Source organism: Trichechus manatus, unplaced genomic scaffold (assembly GCF_000243295.1).
Source record: "Trichechus manatus latirostris isolate Lorelei unplaced genomic scaffold, TriManLat1.0 scaffold00135, whole genome shotgun sequence".
Taxonomy (NCBI): Eukaryota; Metazoa; Chordata; class Mammalia; order Sirenia; family Trichechidae; genus Trichechus; species Trichechus manatus.
The window spans coordinates 3,146,210-3,164,130 of NW_004444071.1; the positions used below are offsets into that span (position 1 = coordinate 3,146,210).

A 17,921-nucleotide genomic window follows, 5' to 3' on the forward strand; every position below is an offset into this window, starting at 1 on the left:
TCTCAAGAGTACAGATCAGAAATAAGCTCTGAGAAGTAAGCAGGATGCTCAAGGGTTTTTTCATATTCCCAGAAGACTCTATCAGCAGCTTGAAAAACGACCTGAATATAGTGGTTCAAATCTACCAGCCGCTCCTTGGAAACCCTATGGGGCAGTTCTACTCTGTCCTATAGGTCACTGTGGGTTGGAATCGACTCAACAGCACTAACAACAACAACGTACCTTCTTAGAGATGAAGATGAGCCTGGGATAGTTTGAGAGAGACACAGACAGAAAGAAAGAGATTGAGAGAGAGAGAGAGAGACCACAATTTGAGACACTCCAACCAGCCAACCAGCTTCCATCGAGTCGACTCCAACTCATGATGACCCTGTGTGTGTCAGAGTAGAACTGTTCTCTGAAGAATTTTCAGTGGCTGATTTTTCAATGTAGATCACCAGGCCTTTCTTTAGAAGTGCCGCTTGGTGGACTCAAACTGCCAACCTTTCCGTTAGCAGCCAAGCATGTTAACCATTTATACCACCCCTAAAAGGTACCCAACCCATTGCCATCGAGTTGATTCCGACTCATAGCGACCCTGTAGGATAGAGTAGAACTGCCCCATAGGGTTTCCAAGGCTGTAAATCTTTAGGGAAGCAGACTGCCACATCTTTCTCTCAAAGAGCAACTAGTGGGTTCGAACTGCCAACCTGTTGGTTTGCAGCCGAGTGCTTAACCGCTGTGCCACTAGGACTCCGTTTACACCACCCCACTCAGGTACTACCAGTTTGAAATGTTGTATGCTGTCAAGTCAATTTCAACTCACAGCTACCCTATAGGACAGTAGAACTACCCTATAGGGTTTCCTAGGCTGTCAGTCTTTATGGGAGCAGATTACTAGGTCTGTTCTCTCAGGGAGCTGCTGATGGTTCAAACCACTGATGTTTCGGTTAGTAGCCAAGCGTTTAACCATTGCACCATCAGGGCTCCTTCTTTGAGACATTACCCTTCAATAATCTCTTAGATAGAAGTATATAGTAACTTGCCAGCTTAATGTCTGACAGCATCAATAAGACCAGACATCTAGACTATTTCTGGAGGTGGGGCTGCCATTCCTCAATCAACTCTCAGCAAGTTTTTTGTCTCTGTCTTTGAACCATTTTCTATCCACCACAGTGATTCTCCAGGCTCAGGCAGCTTGTATCTCTGCAAATACAGGAATAGCTTCTCAAATGTTGTGTGTGTTCACGCTTCATTGCCTGGGTTTAAGTTCTGAAACAATGACTATAAAGAAAGCCTTGGGACTCAGTTTTTGTACCTTAGTCTCCAAACGTAGAGTATCTACTGTCAAGTTTTACAGTGGCTAATGAGTAAGCTCTTGATGCTTCCCAGAGTTGTTTTCATTAAAGATTGAAATGCAGAATTGCTGCTAAAGAGTATGCATTGTAATTAATTGTCTCATTTTGTGACATTCCTGGGAACATAGCTAATGAAAGTGGATTAGAACAATAAAAGTTATTTTGTAGAGCAGTAAATCAGGAACCATATGGTATACCATTCTGGTGCTGACCCAGCAGTTAGATTCCAGTAAATGAAAGCTTGATACTAATGTAATTCTTGTCTTTCATCACTAGGGGATGAAATCCTAGATGTAAATGGAATACCAATAAAGGGCTTGACATTTCAAGAAGCCATTCATACCTTTAAGGTAACAGCATTCTTATTTGATCTACTTTATCCCCTTTTCTTTGTCTTCCTTTACTTCCTTCTGGCTTTGGTTACGTGAGATTTTTTTCACTCTTTGACGAAAGGACAGTTTGAATGTTTTAGCCCTACTTTCTTCTTGTTTTCTCAGCAAATCCGGAGCGGATTATTTGTCTTAACGGTACGCACAAAGTTACTGAGCCCGAGCCTCACGCCGTGCTCCACACCCACTCACATGAGCAGATCCAGCTCCCCCAACTTCAACGCCAGTGGGGGAACCTCGGTGGTAGGCGCCGATGAAATCAGTTCTTCATCCCTGGGCCGAAAGATCCCTGGGCCCAAGGACAGGATTGTCATGGAAGTAACCCTCAACAAAGGTGACACTAGCGATTTCTCACTTTCATTGCATTCTCTTGAATAACAACTGATAAACTGTTCTTAGATTAATTTTTTAATAATTTTTCTATGAACTGTCCCTTAGAAACCATCTGTTATCAAAAACACATGGTGTTCCCTAAATGGACAGTGAGATCAAAAGTAGAGATTTGAGTCATTGTACAAAAGTGAAAGAAAATTACCAGTAATACAAAGGTCTTTAAACTCTCCCCCAGATAAATCATTGTGTGTCAGAGACCTGTGTTTAAAAAAAAAAAAAAAAAAAATCACTGAATAGTTCCTTCTAGGGCAAATGAGAATTTTTAAAGATGGCTTTTAAAGAACAAAAGATTATACATTATCTTTTGGATGCAAATGTAAGTTGAGAATACAGTTAGCACCAGTAACTAAAAGTCATGACTACCAAATCTTACCCGCTGTTGTCTTTGTTTCCCTTCCTTCCCCGCCTACTGTAGAAATGTAATGAGCGGTTGAATAATCAAGAGATTGGTTGCTAAGAAGAGAAGTAAAAGAAAGCCTAAAGTTGTATATCCAGAATCATAATCCATTTATAGATACTCTGCCTGTTTCCAAAAACAGATTTGAGGAGGCTTGTTAGACTAAGCAGAACACAGACCGTTGGATAATTCACGGTCCATAGTTACCCCTGGCCTAGCAGTGGCCTCACCTCATTAAGAGACTATGGCAATATTGACAGAAAAGCAGGATAAGTGTTGTGATTTGAAATTATAATAGGTGAAAATGAAATGGTTACTGGTCTGAATATATATAATGTGGTTTCAAATCAGTTCTTCTTTTCCAGTTACAGTGTTAATTTTTGTTTTTGTTTTCTTTGAATGATGCCTCCCACAGAGCCAAGAGTTGGATTAGGCATTGGTGCCTGCTGCCTGGCTCTGGAAAACAGTCCTCCAGGCATCTACATTCACAGCCTTGCCCCAGGATCAGTGGCCAAGATGGAAAGCAATCTGAGGTTCGTTGCAAATTTGCTAGTATAAGGTTCTGGCATGTTTGTGAATATGTGAATACACACAGATGTAAGATAATCTGCTCTATTACATTCCTTTGTGGGATTCTAAATATTTGTATTACTTATAATAATGTAGCTGGAATTACAATTAATAGCATCTCTGAAAATGAAAAGCTAATATAAATGAAATTTGGTTTCATTAAGAATTAGAAAACTGCATCTTATATAGCACCCTACTCCTACCTATTTTGTTCTATTTGCGCTCAGAAGCTAAGAAACTTGACAAAATACAACTCTACACAGATATCTACGGTTTTCTGAGTGTTTCCTTTCACTTTTATATTCATTTTTATGTAAAATTCACATGAGCAACTGGGAAGTGCTCATAAGAATTCAGAATCATTGGACTCAAGAGTCCTGAAATCATGCCCTTAAATGAGGAGCCTTTCTTATTAAGTATTATCTCTTTAACCTTTTCTGTTTTCATTCCTTTTTGTATGATGATGTCCAGTTTTCTGAAATCAGTGGGTGTCTAATTTCTCAGTCCAGATTTTTGGGTTGTAGCATTAGCGAGACGTATGGGTATTCTGTTTACGCAGGAGATGTATAGGTGTTCTACATAAAGAGGAATTGCAATGGGTCTGTGCCCACCTAAACTTCACAAAAATGTACTCGTATGGCACAAAGCACCCTGTACAAACACTATCACATTTCTTCTCTGTAAGCTTCTTAGCCCTGGAGCGAGTGAGGAATTGTCAAAATGCCATTCCTTGAGGTTGCCACTTTTGAGCTCTGTTAATAGATTATATTACATTTTTAGTTAATGATCAGAGTGTATTTCCATAGGAAAAAAATTAGAATATCATCCAAAGTACATTAAAGAAAATATACTTTTAGGACCCAAGGAAAAAATCCTTTAATGATATCCCAAAATGATGTTTCTTTCTTGAATGGTTCCATATGTCTGGAGCCTGCCAAATGAACATTCTTCAAACCCCATATAAAGAGTCTTTGTTCTCCCACACTGAGTTCTCGCCCTATAATTTCAAGTTAAAATGGGCAGCTTGTCCCCAATTTCTCATTTGTTCAAATTTGAAACGTTTTTACAAATTCTTGAGTAACCTTTGAGCTTCAGATATTTCCTCCTTAAATTATATTACAATAATCATTTCAAGATGGTAGGAAGAAAGAAACTGTGGTGGTCGAGGAGCTATCACATGGTGATGAAGAGTCAGACAGAACTGAGTTCAACAGTATGTGACATCTGGTTGACCTCTTTGAACCTATTGCCTTATCTATATAATGACAATAATACCTATTCAAAGCATTGATATATAAATTGATGAACATGGTACTTGGCATACAGTATGTGCTTAAGAAATGGTAGCCTTCCTTGTTGTCCTTACTATCAATTTTATTTAACATTACTGTTTCTGAAAGTGTCAATATATACATCCAATGGCTTTGCCAATTTAAAATCAAATTTGTTTTTATGAATGAGTTACTTTTTTACATGTATGCAAAGATGAAAGGATGTCATTTGCTTGTTAAATATATTCAGAAAATATTTCATATCATAAACCTCTCCTAGATGGAAATCTTTTATAAGCTGACTCTTACCACAGAGTGTTGGTTATGTTGCCTTCCTTAGCCGCGGAGATCAAATCCTGGAAGTGAACTCAGTCAACGTTCGCCATGCTGCTCTAAGCAAAGTCCACGCCATTTTGAGCAAATGCCCCCCAGGACCAGTTCGCCTTGTCGTCGGCCGTCACCCTAATCCAAAGGTGAATTATATCATACTGTTGTGAGTATGGAGAGTGGCTTCATTATTTATCCAGTGGCAGTGGTACATTTGTTCTGGTCCCTCTGCACACATTCCTGTGACCACACATACTCTGGTGAGTTCACCCAGCTGGGGATGAGAATTCAGCCTATGGCTGAAGAGTGACCAAGGTAACTGATTGTTGCTGTTGTTGTTAGGTGTCACCGAGTTGGTTCTGACTCATAGCGACCCAATGTACAACAGAACAAAACACTGCCTGGTCCTGCACCATTCTCACAATAGCTGTTATGCTTGAGCCCATTGTTGTAGCCACTATGTCAGTCCATCTTCTTAAGGGTCTTCCTTTTTTTGCTGATTCTCTACTTTACCAAGCATGATGTCCTTCTCCAGGGACCGGTCCCTCCTGCTAACATGTCCAAAATATGTGAGACGAAGTCTTAGTGATTCTTGCTTCTAAGGAGCATTCTAGCTATACTTCTTCCAAGACAGATTTGTTCATTCTTTTGGCAGTCCATGCTATAGTCAGTATTCTTGACCAATACCTTAATTCAAAGGCATCAATTCTTCTTCAGTCTTCCTTATTCACCGTCCAGCTTTCACATACATATGAGGCAGTTGAAAACACCATGGCTTGCGTCTGGTGCAGCTTAGTCCTTAAAGTGGCTTCTTTGTTTTTAACACTTTAAAGAGGTCTTTTGCAGCAGATTTGCCCAATGCAATGCGTTGTTTGACTTCTTGACTGCTCCTTCTGTGGGCATTGATTATGAATCCCAATAGAATGAGATCCTTGACAACTTCAATCTTTTCTCCGTTTATCGTGATGTTGCTTATTGGTCCAGTTGTGAGGATTTTTGTTTTCTTTACGTTAAGATGAAATCTATAATGAAGGCTGTGGTCTTTGATCTTCATCAGTAAGTGCTTCAAGTCGGCAAGCAAGGTTGTGTCATCTGCATAACGCAGGTTCGTAATGAGTCTTCCTCCAATCTTGTTGCCATGTTCTTCTTCATATAGTTCAGCTTCTTGGATTATTTGCTCAGCGTACAGATTGAAAAGACCAAAATGGATGTCAGAAGAGACTCTGAAACTTGCTCTTGAATGCCAAGTAGCTCAAGTGAACAGAAGAAATGATGAAGTAAAATAACTGAACAGAAGATTTCAAAGGGCGACTTGAGAAAACAAAGTAAAGTATTATAATGACATGTGCAAAGATCTGGAGTTAGAAAACCAAAAGGGAAGAACACATTTGGCATTTCTAAAGCTGAAAGAACTGAAGAAAAAATCCAACCCTTGAGTTGCAATAGTGAAGGATTCTGTGGGCAAAATACTGAATGACACAGGACGCATCAAAAGAAGGTTGAAAGAATACAGTCACTGTACCAAAAAAAATTGGTCGACAGTCAGCCATTTCAGGAGGCAGCATATGATCAGGAACCAATGGTACTGAAGGAAGAAGTCCAAACTGCACTGAAGGCATTGACGATAAACAAGGCTTCAGGAATTGATGAAATATCAATTGAGATGTTTCAGCAAACAGATGCAGTGCTGGAAGTGCTCACTTCTATGCCAAGAAATTTGGGAGACAGCTACCTGGCAAACCAACTGAAAGAGATCCATATTTATGCCTATTGCAAAGAAAGGTGATCCAACAGAATGCAGAAATTATCGAACAATATCATTAATATCACACCCAAGTAAAATTTTGCTGAAGATCATTCAAAAGCGGTAACAGCAGTACATTGACAGGGAATGGGCAGAAATTCAAACTAGATTCAGAAGAGGACATGGAACAAGGGATATCTTTGCTGATGTCAGATGGATCCTGGCTGAAAGCAGAAAAACCAGAAAGATGTTTACTCCTGTTTTATTGACTATGCGAAGGCATTTAGCTGTGTGGATCATAACAAATTATGGATAACATTTCAAAGAATGAGAATTCCAGAACACTTAATTGCGCTCATGAGGAACCTGTACATAGACCAAGAAGCAGTCATTTGAACAGAACAAGGGGATACTGCGTGCTGCGTGGTTTAAAATCAGGAAAGGTGTGTGTCAGGGTTGTATCCTTTCACCATACCTATTCAATCTGTACGCTGAGCGAATAGTCCGAGAAACTGGACTATATGAAGAACGAGGCATCAGGATTGGAGGAATACTCATTAAGAACCTGCGTTTTGCAGATGACACAACCTTGCTTGCTGAAAGTGAAGAGGACTTGAAGCACTTACTGATGAAGATCAAAGACCACAGCCTACAGTACAGATTGCACCTCAAAATAAAGAAAACAAAAATACAACTGGACCAATAAGCAACATCATGATAAACGGAGAAAAGATTGAAGTTGTCAAGGATTTCATTTTATTTGGATTCACAATCAGTGCCCATGGAAGCAGTAATCAAGAAATCAGTGACACATTGCATTGGGCAAATCTGCTGCAAAAGACCTCTTTAAAGTGTTAAAAACAAAGATGTCACTTTAAGGACTAAGGTGCACCAAACCCAAGCCATGGTGTTTTCAATTGCCTCATATGCATGTGAAAGCTGGGTGGTGAATAAGGAAGACTGAAGAAGAATTGATGCCTTTGAATTATGGTGTTGGTGAAGAATATCGACTGTAGCATGGACTGCCAAAAGAATGAACAAATCTGTCTTGAAAGTACAGCCAAGAATGCTCCTTAGAAGCAAGGATCACCAAGACTTCGTCTCACATACTTCAGACATGTTATCAGGAGGGACCGGTCCCTGAAGAAGAACATCATGCTTGGTAGAGGGTCAGCAAAAAAGAGGAAGACCCTCAACGAGATGGATTGACACTGTGGCTGCAACAATGGGCTCAAGCATAACACTGGTTGTGAGGATGGCGAAGGACCATGCAGTGTTTCGTTCTGTTGTACATAAGGTTGCTATGAGTCGGAACCAACTCGACAGCACCTAACAGCAACAACATACAGATTGAATAGGTATGGTGAAAGGATACAACCCTGACGCACACCTTTCCTGACTTTAAACCATGAAGTATTCCCTTGTTCTATTGGAACGACTGCTTCTTGGTCTGTGTACAGGCTCCACGTGAGCACATTTAAGTGTTGTGGAATTCCCATTCTTCATAATGTTATCCATAATTTGTTATGATCCACACAGCCGAATGCCTTTGCGTAGTCAATAAAACACAGGTAAACATCTTTCTGGTATTCCCTGCTTTCAGCCAGGAACCTTCTGAAATCAGCAGTGATAGCCCTTGTTCAGCATGGTAACTGATGTACATAGGAAATGAGCCATTGATTTGGCTTCTTTGACTTCACACTCTTAGAAAATGAAAAATCCATTTTTTATAGTGTTACTGTTGAATTTAGAATTTGGTGTGCTGGAAGGTAGGAGTACTGGATGCTGAGTAACCCCCAGCTAACTGATCTCTGGTGAGATAGTGTTGGACTAGATGGTCTGTATGACCCTTCTGTTCTTAAGATAAAATCTCTATTTCTTTCTCTCTCTCTCTTTTTTTTTTTTACTATGATCTTTTGTTTGCCCACATGTTGGGAATTGTCTTTAAGTTTAAAACTAAGTAATTAATTTTGAAAACAGATTCAGTGAATTTTCAACTGTTTTCTTTAAGAAATGAGAACTTATCAAGATTGAAATAGTATAGAAATAAATTTTATAATAAAGATAGCTATAATTTAATTTAAACTTGGATAATATACTCAATTCACATAAATTATTGACCATCTTTTCATGTCTATAGAATTTCTAGAGTGCTAACTTCTTCACTTTTTTTTATTGTTGTAGTTTAAGTGAAAATTTACATTTTAAGTTAGTCTCCCATACAAAAATTTATACATACATTGTTATGTGACCCTAATTGTTCCCCCCATAGTGTGACAGCACACTCCTCCTTTCCACTCCTGATTTCCCATGTCCATTCAACCAGCTCCTAACCCTCTTTGCCTTCTCATCTCACCTCTGAACAGAAGCTGCCCGTTTAGTCTCATGTATCTACTTGAGCTAAGAAGCACACTCTTCACGAGTATCATTTTATGTCCCACAGTCCAGTCCAATCTTTGTCTGAAGAGTTGGCCTCGGGAATTGTTTTAGTTCTGGGTTGACAGAGAGTTCGGGGGCCATGCTATCTGGGGTTCCTCCAGTCTTCAGATACTCTTAAAGGGAAAATAAATATCTTCAAATTTGAGGAGGAAAGTTTCTATTTTAATGTTCATTTAACTGTTTGTTGGGTCAAAAAATACCTATTTACTTTATAAAGTGACTAACAAAGTTTAAATAAATGAAAATAAGATAAAACTTGGCTTTGCAATCTAATTGTTTATTTGCCCCAAGATAGCCGTGGAGTAAAATGGGTTTGGGGGAGGAGGAGTAGTATCAGGCAGGCTTTCAGGCATCAAGACAGTGGAACAGAGAGACTGTCCTTTCCTGTCTCTCTCCAGCCTATGTGATATAGATTGTCAACCCTTAACATACATTTATGGAGCTTCCAATGGGGCTGGGCAATGCCCCATGTGCCAGGACTATGCAGATTAATTAGAATGTATTTTTACTCAAAGAACCTACAATCTAACACAGGGATTCTTTTTTATTATTACTAATTTGCTTTATTTTTGTTGTTGTTGAAAATATACACAGCAAAACATATACCAATTCATCAGTTTCTGCATGTACAATTCAGTGACATTAATTACATTCTTCAAGTTGTGTAACCGTTCTCACCCTCCTTTTCCAAATTATTCCTCCTTTGTTAACATAAACTCACTGCCCCCTGTGCTTCCTGTCTAACCTTTCGAGTTGCTTTGTCAGTTTGATCCCATACAGATAGTTCTTTAAAAGGTCACAATGCTTAAGGCAGACATTCTCCACTATTTAAGCTAAACTATTATAGAACAACAACATTGTTTTGTTTAAAGAAGACTTCAGGGAATATTTTTGGTTTGAGGTTTAAAGATTATCTCAGAGTAATAGTTTTGGAAGTTTATCCAGCTTCACAGTGGCTCCATAAAGTCTGCATTCTGTAAGGATTTGAAAATCTCTTCTGCATCCCCCACCCCCCAACTTTTGATCAGGATTCTTCTATAGAATCTTTGATCAAAATAATGTAGGGGTTCTTAACCTGAAGTCCATGGACCCTTACAGGAACTTCATGAATTGTGTAAATTGAGGGTGTATTTGCATTTATTTCTGTGCAGTCAATAGCTTGTATCAAATTCTGTCATTCATAACCCAAAAAATGTTAAGACCCATTTTGTTAGGATGTGAGGACATTACAGTTTCTAGACAGATGAAGGAAGAGACCAGTTTAAAGAGTAGCCTCCTCCTCTACCTGACTGGCCCTCCTCCTCTGTCAGCCGGTCGGTGACCTGAGGAGAACACTTTTCAGTGAAGGCCTAAGAGCTCACTTAGTTATTTTTCAGCATCAGATCATACTGTTGACCCATCCTGACCTTGCAGGTGATCTCAACCGCTAGATCACTAGCCTCTGCTGTTATTTGGTCATATTTCTTCTATTCTTGTGCAGTTGCTTTTTCTTTTAAGCTAACCACAGGCTACTTCATTAAGTCCAACTGACTGTCATCAACCCATGCTGAGTTCAATTTTTTGTTGTTGCTTTGAGTATTTGAGGTAAAAACTCTTTTTAAAGTGGCTTGTCTCTGACTTTGTAATCAGGCTGTAGTCAACAAAATTTAACCTTTTCCTTCAAACAACTCAAACACTCATTAAGAACATTAGCTCTTACCCATGTCTATAATATCGTCACTCCCCTTGTATCATTTGTGGTATTATTTGAATATATACTAAATGGTCCCAGGCTGCTGTCTTGATCGACTTGTACCCCATTTTAAGAGTAAGAAGTCTTTGCCAAGAGACCTTGTGGATTCTCCTATGTGCCAAGGCTGAGATTTCTTTAGTGTATTAGCTTTATTCATTTATTTATTTTTAGCAGTATGTTTGTACTGGTTCTGCCCAGTACAAATAAGTACCAAGGAGCTGTGACTCCATGCCTTGATCTGGGAACATGATGTCAACTACAGCGTTTGGAAAAAGATCGCTATTTTGACAAGTTCAAAGTCAACTCCATTACATTTCTTTTAAGATTGTTTTTATCTACATGCATTCCCAAAAAAAGTCTTACATAAAAAGTTCTTGACTAAAAATCATTACTATAGAATCAAGTCCGGCTTCCACCTTTCTCTATTTTTTCCTACTTTTCACTTCCCATTGTTCTCCTTACTTTTCCGTGGTCCTAGAGCCTTCCCTTAGAGTGTGTGACTTTGTTACACTGCTGTCCTCCTGGCTCTCTTCAGGTCACTTCTCATAGCACTTGGCCTCCTGTTCATAGCTAGAGCAGTTCTCAGCTCTTTCCTCTAGGGCCCCATTTGGAGTCAGCCGCTCACACCGCCTCCTTTTACCTCAGGAAGCAGTCCACTAGGCTGTGGCTGACCTAACAGACCACTTAGCAGCATTATAAAAAATTAAATTCTCAGTGGTTTGCAGTCATCAGCTTCAAGGCATGTCTGACTTCAGAATCCTTTCTAGTGTAACACGGGTCATGATTTGTTCGGAGGTCCAGTTCATGTCAGCCTGAACGTGTCTGCCTAATTTGCCAATACAGACATCAAAATGGCATTTCAGTGCAAAGCATAATAATCACGATGGACTTTTGGTCTGTGGGCCCATTGAACATGTAGGTCGAGTCTTGTTTCTAGCCACAGTAAAATGGTCTTTTGTGTTGGTATTAGAGATGCGTCCAGCAAAACCAAATTTCGGTGTTTGGCTGGATTTCACATTTCTTCCTAGGTAAACATGGTGTTCTTAGTTGTAACATCATACTATATTTTCCTTTCGGTCAAGACTCTGTTTTATGTTTAATGTATTTTTGTACCACTTACCCAGCATTTCATGCTAACAGTACTTTTCGATACTGTCTGTATGTGCTTCCTTGATTTTCATGTTATTCCAAGATAAATACCACAGAAAGTTTTCCTGTTTCTTATAACAACGAGAGCAACAGCTGCCCTACTGGGATATTCAAACCCTCCAGGTCCAGATGAGCTTAAGATTTGGACCTGCTAAGGTAGTAGCTTCTAGCTTATGCTAAACAGAATAAACCAATAGAGATCCATTTTTAATTAGTCCTGGAGGTTTCAGCATGATTAGAATTGTCCAGCAAACCCTTCACTCATTTCAAACCCCAAACGGTTTTCCCCACTCAGAAAAACAATTACAAATATTGAAAATCTAGTATCAAGAAAAACAGCAACCACGGTTTAAGCTGACGTTTTTCCATGGCCCATTCATACAATATTATACTTTGGTTTCTGGAGGTATGCGTGTGTATGTGTGTGTACATATTATTTTCCTGTGAACCTTGTTAGAAGATATTACATAAAGGCCACAATATAATTATGATTTATCTGATAGGTTAAAACGTAATGCAGAATTCTGTATGGAAATATTTATTTACTGATTAACATTTGGATGGTAAACAGAGCAATTTGTCTTAATTATGCTAAATGTTACATTAGTGCACAGAATTACCATTCTAAGTGTAAAATATTCTTACCTTTAAAAATGAAATTCTATAAAGTTGCCTAGTTGCCTTTTAAAATATCATACATTTCAACATGAATCAGGCTTAAAAATCTTTTTATAAATAAGAATTGTCATAGATAACAACACATTAAAAAAATCCACTAATCTATCATGATACCAACAAATATAGAAGGAAGAGCTACAAAATTTCTGTTTTGATAACTTCATAGTAATGATTCAGGAAAGAGTAATCAATGGATGCTAAAACTATTGGGTAAAAATGTCATGATATAAAAGGATACTTGTGAAGAATGTGCTCCTTAGCTCAAGTAGATACATGAGACTAAATGGGCAGCTCCTGTCCAGAGGTGAGATGAGAAGCCAGAGAGGGTCAGGAGCTGGTTGAATGGACATGAGAAATCAGGGGTGGAAAGCAGGAGAGTGCTGTCAGAGTATAGGGAGAGCAACTAGGGTCACATAACAATGTGTGTATAAATTTTTGTATGAGAGACTAACTTTCACTTAAAATGTAACAGTAAAAACAAACAAACAAAAAGTCCTGCTAGACAACGTCTAAGGAACTGGTTCAGATTAAAGGAAGCTAAAGACACATGACAAATAGACCCTGGGTTGAATTCTGAATTGCCCCCAGAAAATTGCTATAAAGCAATACCAAAAAAAAAAAAGAAGGTGGTCTCTGGTCTATTAACAAGATAAGGAGCTTACACCAGAGTGTAAATCAGTTACATCACCAAACACACCGTTTACCTCAATTAACATTTTTTGTAGAGCAAGGCATTGCTAATGAAAGAAGCTGCATGTTGATTTGCATTGTGGAGGAAAGTTCTTATCTCATCACCAACCAGCATCAAACATTTTATGAATCAGTTCCAGTCTACAGACATACTTTGAGTCACACTTCTAAAGGACAGTATTAGGACAATTGGCTAAATTTAAATATGAAATGTATATTAGACAATAGTTTAGTGTCAGTGTTAAATGTGTTTAAGAAAATGCCCTTGTTCTTAGGAGATGCATGCTAAAATATTTATGGTGAAGGATGATGATGTCTGCAGCCAACTCTCAAATAGTTTAGCAAAAAGCAATAGCAACGTATACATGTGTAGGTATAAAGAGAGGTCATGTGTATAAATGTGGCAAAATGTTGACAATTAGTGAATCTGGGTGAAAGGCATACTATTGTTATACTATTCTTGCACCTTTTGCGTAGGATTGAAAATTTTAAAAAAGTTAAAAAAAAAATTAGAAGTGAGCATTCTAGACAGCGGCAGATATTGTATGGCTCATTCATATGATATTATACTTTGCTTTCTGGAGGTATGTGTGTGTACATATTATTTTCCTGTGAACCTTATTAGAAGATATTACATAAAGGCCGCAATATAATTATGATTTATCAGGTTAAAATGTAATGCCGAATTCTGTATGGAAATATTTATTTACTGATTAAGACAAATAAGACAAACATTGATACTAAACTATTGTCTAATGTTCTAGAGAGTGGCAGATACCAGCCATGTTGTTGGTAGTATAGCACCTGAATGCTTTGCTTAATGAACTTGGGAAGCAATTGAAGGTGTTGTTACATACACATTGTTTGAAGCAATCCATTAACCCAGCTGTAATTTTTATGTGCCCTAAGTTACTGTTTCTGAGGATGTCCATAATCGTTGACCCTGGTTCTAGCTACTAGTATTGGGGGAAATAAATAAATAAAACCATCTAATTTGTGCTTTCTGCTGAAAATCAGGTTTCCGAACAGGAAATGGATGAAGTGATAGCACGCAGCACTTACCAGGAGAGCAAAGAGGCCAATTCCTCTCCTGGCTTAGGTACAGTAATTGCACATTTTTGTTCCACATTTAGAAGAGTTTCTCATTAAGTTTCCCCATGGGACACTTCCTGGTGCAATATTATTGGATTCCTTGTAATTATCAGGTTAGGTGGAAGTAGCTGTCAGATTCTTTCCTTCCTCTTGGGGGCTACTTTTGATTTCTTCAGTTATTTAATGGGTTTCATCAAAGATCTAATCATGCATGCCTCTTAGGCTGCTTTAAAATATTTTCCAAAATGAGTCTGCAGCATTTCATGTGTTTATGCATCGTTTGTGTGTGTGAGAATGTGACAAGGAAGTGATACCAAAATAATCAGTTGTTTGGTAGATGCAGAGTATTATCCATCCCACTCAAAATAGAGTAATAAAGGGTGCAAAAATCATGATTTCTCCCATCTTAAATGGAAAAGTTCAGGCAGAGAAGGAGTAAGATAGCAAGCGTTTCATATGACTTTAAACCATGAACCATTGCTTCAAGTTTTACAATTGTTTCTTGTAGCCTGAGAACCTAAAGGGACTCTCCAAACATTTCTGAGCTTGAGATCTTACTGATGTTAAGACTGATGTGTAGGAGGAAAAGGAGCTGAGACATGAACTACTGGTTTTCAGAGGAAAAGGGAGCATAGGAGTTTTTGGCATCCATGAAATACCCTGATTAATTTGCATCCATAGTTAAAATATTTAAAGTGAGCCCAGACATAATGGGCTCTTTCTTCAGCCAGTTCATTATCCTGAGCTGCCTGAGAAAAGTCCTGCTCTCGCCACCCCAACGTTTCCGCTTGATCATTGCTGGAAGAGTGTATTCAACTGTGATCCTCACGCCCAAGAGCTTCCTTCCAACGGCATGGAACTTAAAGTCTAAATGCTGAGCCTTTTCGCCCTGTAATTAAAAACTTAAATAGATACTCAAGCCTTTCCCCAGTTCTTTCATGATTTTCTTCGAGGATGTTGATTTATTCATTCATCCTTCAGTCCATTCAGCAAATATCACTGAACACTTACTAGGTACCCAGTGTGATGCTGAGGCTTGTGTGGGCAGTGATTAGTGAACAATCAGTTGAGGAAGGGAGATGAGACACATCCACTTATAATTAAATTATACTACTTTTATGGAGGAGCCCTGGTGGCGTAGTGGTTAAGAGCTAGGCTGCTAACCAGAAGGTCGGCAGTTCAAATCCACCAGCTGTTCCTTAGAAACCCTATGGGGCAGTTCTCCTCTGTACTGTAGGGTGGCTATGAGTTGGAATTGACTCAATGGCAATGGGTTTGGGTACTTTTATGGAAATTGATGTATGAGTAGTATAAAATACTTTGGAAATTCAGAAGAAGGAATCACTTACAGCTGGGATCGTCGTAGAGGTAGTAGCATCCAAATTAGGACTTGAAGGATGAGCAGACTCTTGGGAGGCGGGATGGGATGGGTATTGGGTACCCCAGTAGGTTGCATGTACCTATAACCTATCATATGGCCCAGCCAAGCAGAGGGAGTTTTGTTTAATGAACTTTGTTTAATATGTTTGGCTCCTTTTTCAGTTAAGGATTTGAGTCTGTTTGTGATTTGAGCTTCATTGTTTTGACAATATGGTGAATTTTCCCCCAATAGGTACTCCCTTGAAGAGTCCTTCTCTTGCAAAAAAGGTGAGTCAAGGCACACTTGCTGCCTCACTCAGATTCTCGAACCGCTTCCCACCAGTAAAACAACTCATGATGACTCCATGTATGTCAGAGCAAAACTGTGCTCAATCAGGTTTTCAGTGGCTGATTTTTCAGAAGTAGATCAGCAGGTCTTTCTTCTGAGGTGCCTGCCTTTGAGTGGATTTGAACCTCCCACCTTTTGGTCAGCAGCCAAGCACGTTAACGGTTTGTACCACCCAGGGAATACAAAACCTCTTCCAAGAGCTGGTAAATCAAGCCTGAGGGCCCAGTCCATATTTTTGCCTATAAGTCATTTTTGCTGCTTTATACAGAAAACAGTAACAATGCTAATTTGAGAACCAATATACAGGTGTGTTTCTTTTATTAAGTATTCATCCAGGACAAGAACAGAGCAACAAAATTAAGAAACTGAACTGCAGTTTGAAAAATACTTGTTTATTTTCAAACTGCTCCATGATAACGCGGGCCCAAGTTGGCTTCTTCCAGTCTTAAGCGTTAAGAGGCTGTGGAGCCCTCAGCTGGGCTCTTCCTAAATCCAGATGGATTATGATGCTCGCTCAAACTCCTCTGTTTTTGTTTCGTCAGTTGGCTGGAGCAGTTGGCTTTGAGTTTCATTTTGTTTTCCTACACACTGCACCCCAAAGTTTTTTCAGGCATGGCTGATACACTGTTGCTGTAGCTTTTCTGTTCATTGCCAATAATTTAGCCCCCCAAAGAAAAATCTCTGAAAAGATTGCCTGGCAGGAATAATCACCTTTTTAATCATTAATAGTTTAATTCCATCCTAAGGTAAATGGATGTGGACTTTATATCACAGCTGTCTCAAATGGCCATAGGTTAGAACAATGTGCTCTTGGAAAAATAGTAATTACAGGTAGTCCCCGACTTACGAGGGGCTTCTGTCGACGACTCCGTCGTAAGTCGGTTCTGACATAAGTTGAATACCTCATTTTTTTGTTTGTTTTCATTATTATTGCCTTTCATTATCAGCATCTTTATAAATCCAACCTTTGTCTTTGGAGGTTGGAAACATTGCATCTGAGAATGATAACATCAGCAAATTATGCATTGCAACATTGTATGTAGTACATATTACTAACGATAAGATGTACCAAAAAAAAAAGGTGGTCGTAAGTACAGTTTGACATAACTCGAATATGTCGTAAATCAGGGACTACCTGTACTGTTTAAAATAATCCTACTGTTTAAGAGAATCTGTGTCTGGCAGGTCTTCTTCAGTCATCCAGCATTTTCTTATTCCAACAGGACTCCCTTATTTCTGAATCTGAACTCTCCCAGTACTTTGCCCAAGACATCCCTGGCCCCTTGTCAGACTTCGTGGTGGCCTGCTTCGAGGACGAGGATCACCCTGGAGGTGGCTGCAGCACTTCAGAGGATGGCAGCCTGCCTCCCAGCACCCCCAGTAAGCAGGAGAACCCCACGGGGCTCTGGGTTCTGCATTCCAGTCAGAATTACAGTTTCTGGGTTTTCTGACTCCACACTGGAGGCCACGCTGCTATCATGTAAAAAGAGATCTAGAAACCATGCCTCTGATTAAGTAGAAGCCATCTTTCTACCCTGACTAAATATAGAGTTTATTCATGGAAAGCGTGGCCACTGTTAACAATTACATAGTGGTGGGGTGAGCACATGTTCTATGACCAGGTGTTGAAGGAGACTGAACCAGACCGCCTTTAGGCACCATTTACATATCCTAGTCTTTAATTTTATGGCATCAGATCAGGCTTGGCAACCTTATGGCTTTACCTGTGAGAAGAGTCCTAGCCAAAGTCCCAGGTGTGTGAAACTTGCTCTTGGTCCCCAGGCATAACTTCTAAATAGGCATTCTCTGAAGCAGCATTTAGATTGACCCCACCAATATGTTAGACATCATGGAGGTTGAAGAAGGTCTCTAGGCAGCACACATGTTTAAGTAAGGTAAGCAATCCAGAGTTCGGAGTTAAAAAAAACAAATAAGGGAGGCCAGTAGGAAAAGAAGACAGGGCGGTAGCTGTCCATGCTGTGTAGCTCTTGAGTGTCCAGGGGCC

General features: G+C 39.3%; 1 protein-coding gene across 1 annotated transcript in view; it reads left to right on the plus strand.

The window, feature by feature from the left end:
• Window positions 1-17,921, plus strand: part of PDZD2 (PDZ domain containing 2) — a 304,746-nt gene that overhangs the window by 260,979 nt on the left and 25,846 nt on the right. Inside the window, exons 10-16 of the mRNA XM_004385222.3 lie at window positions 1,614-1,687; window positions 1,835-2,060; window positions 2,932-3,049; window positions 4,698-4,830; window positions 14,134-14,215; window positions 15,821-15,855; window positions 17,140-17,296. Of these exons, the coding sequence (XP_004385279.1) occupies window positions 1,614-1,687; window positions 1,835-2,060; window positions 2,932-3,049; window positions 4,698-4,830; window positions 14,134-14,215; window positions 15,821-15,855; window positions 17,140-17,296 (825 nt within the window). The remainder of the gene's footprint in view (window positions 1-1,613; window positions 1,688-1,834; window positions 2,061-2,931; window positions 3,050-4,697; window positions 4,831-14,133; window positions 14,216-15,820; window positions 15,856-17,139; window positions 17,297-17,921) is intronic.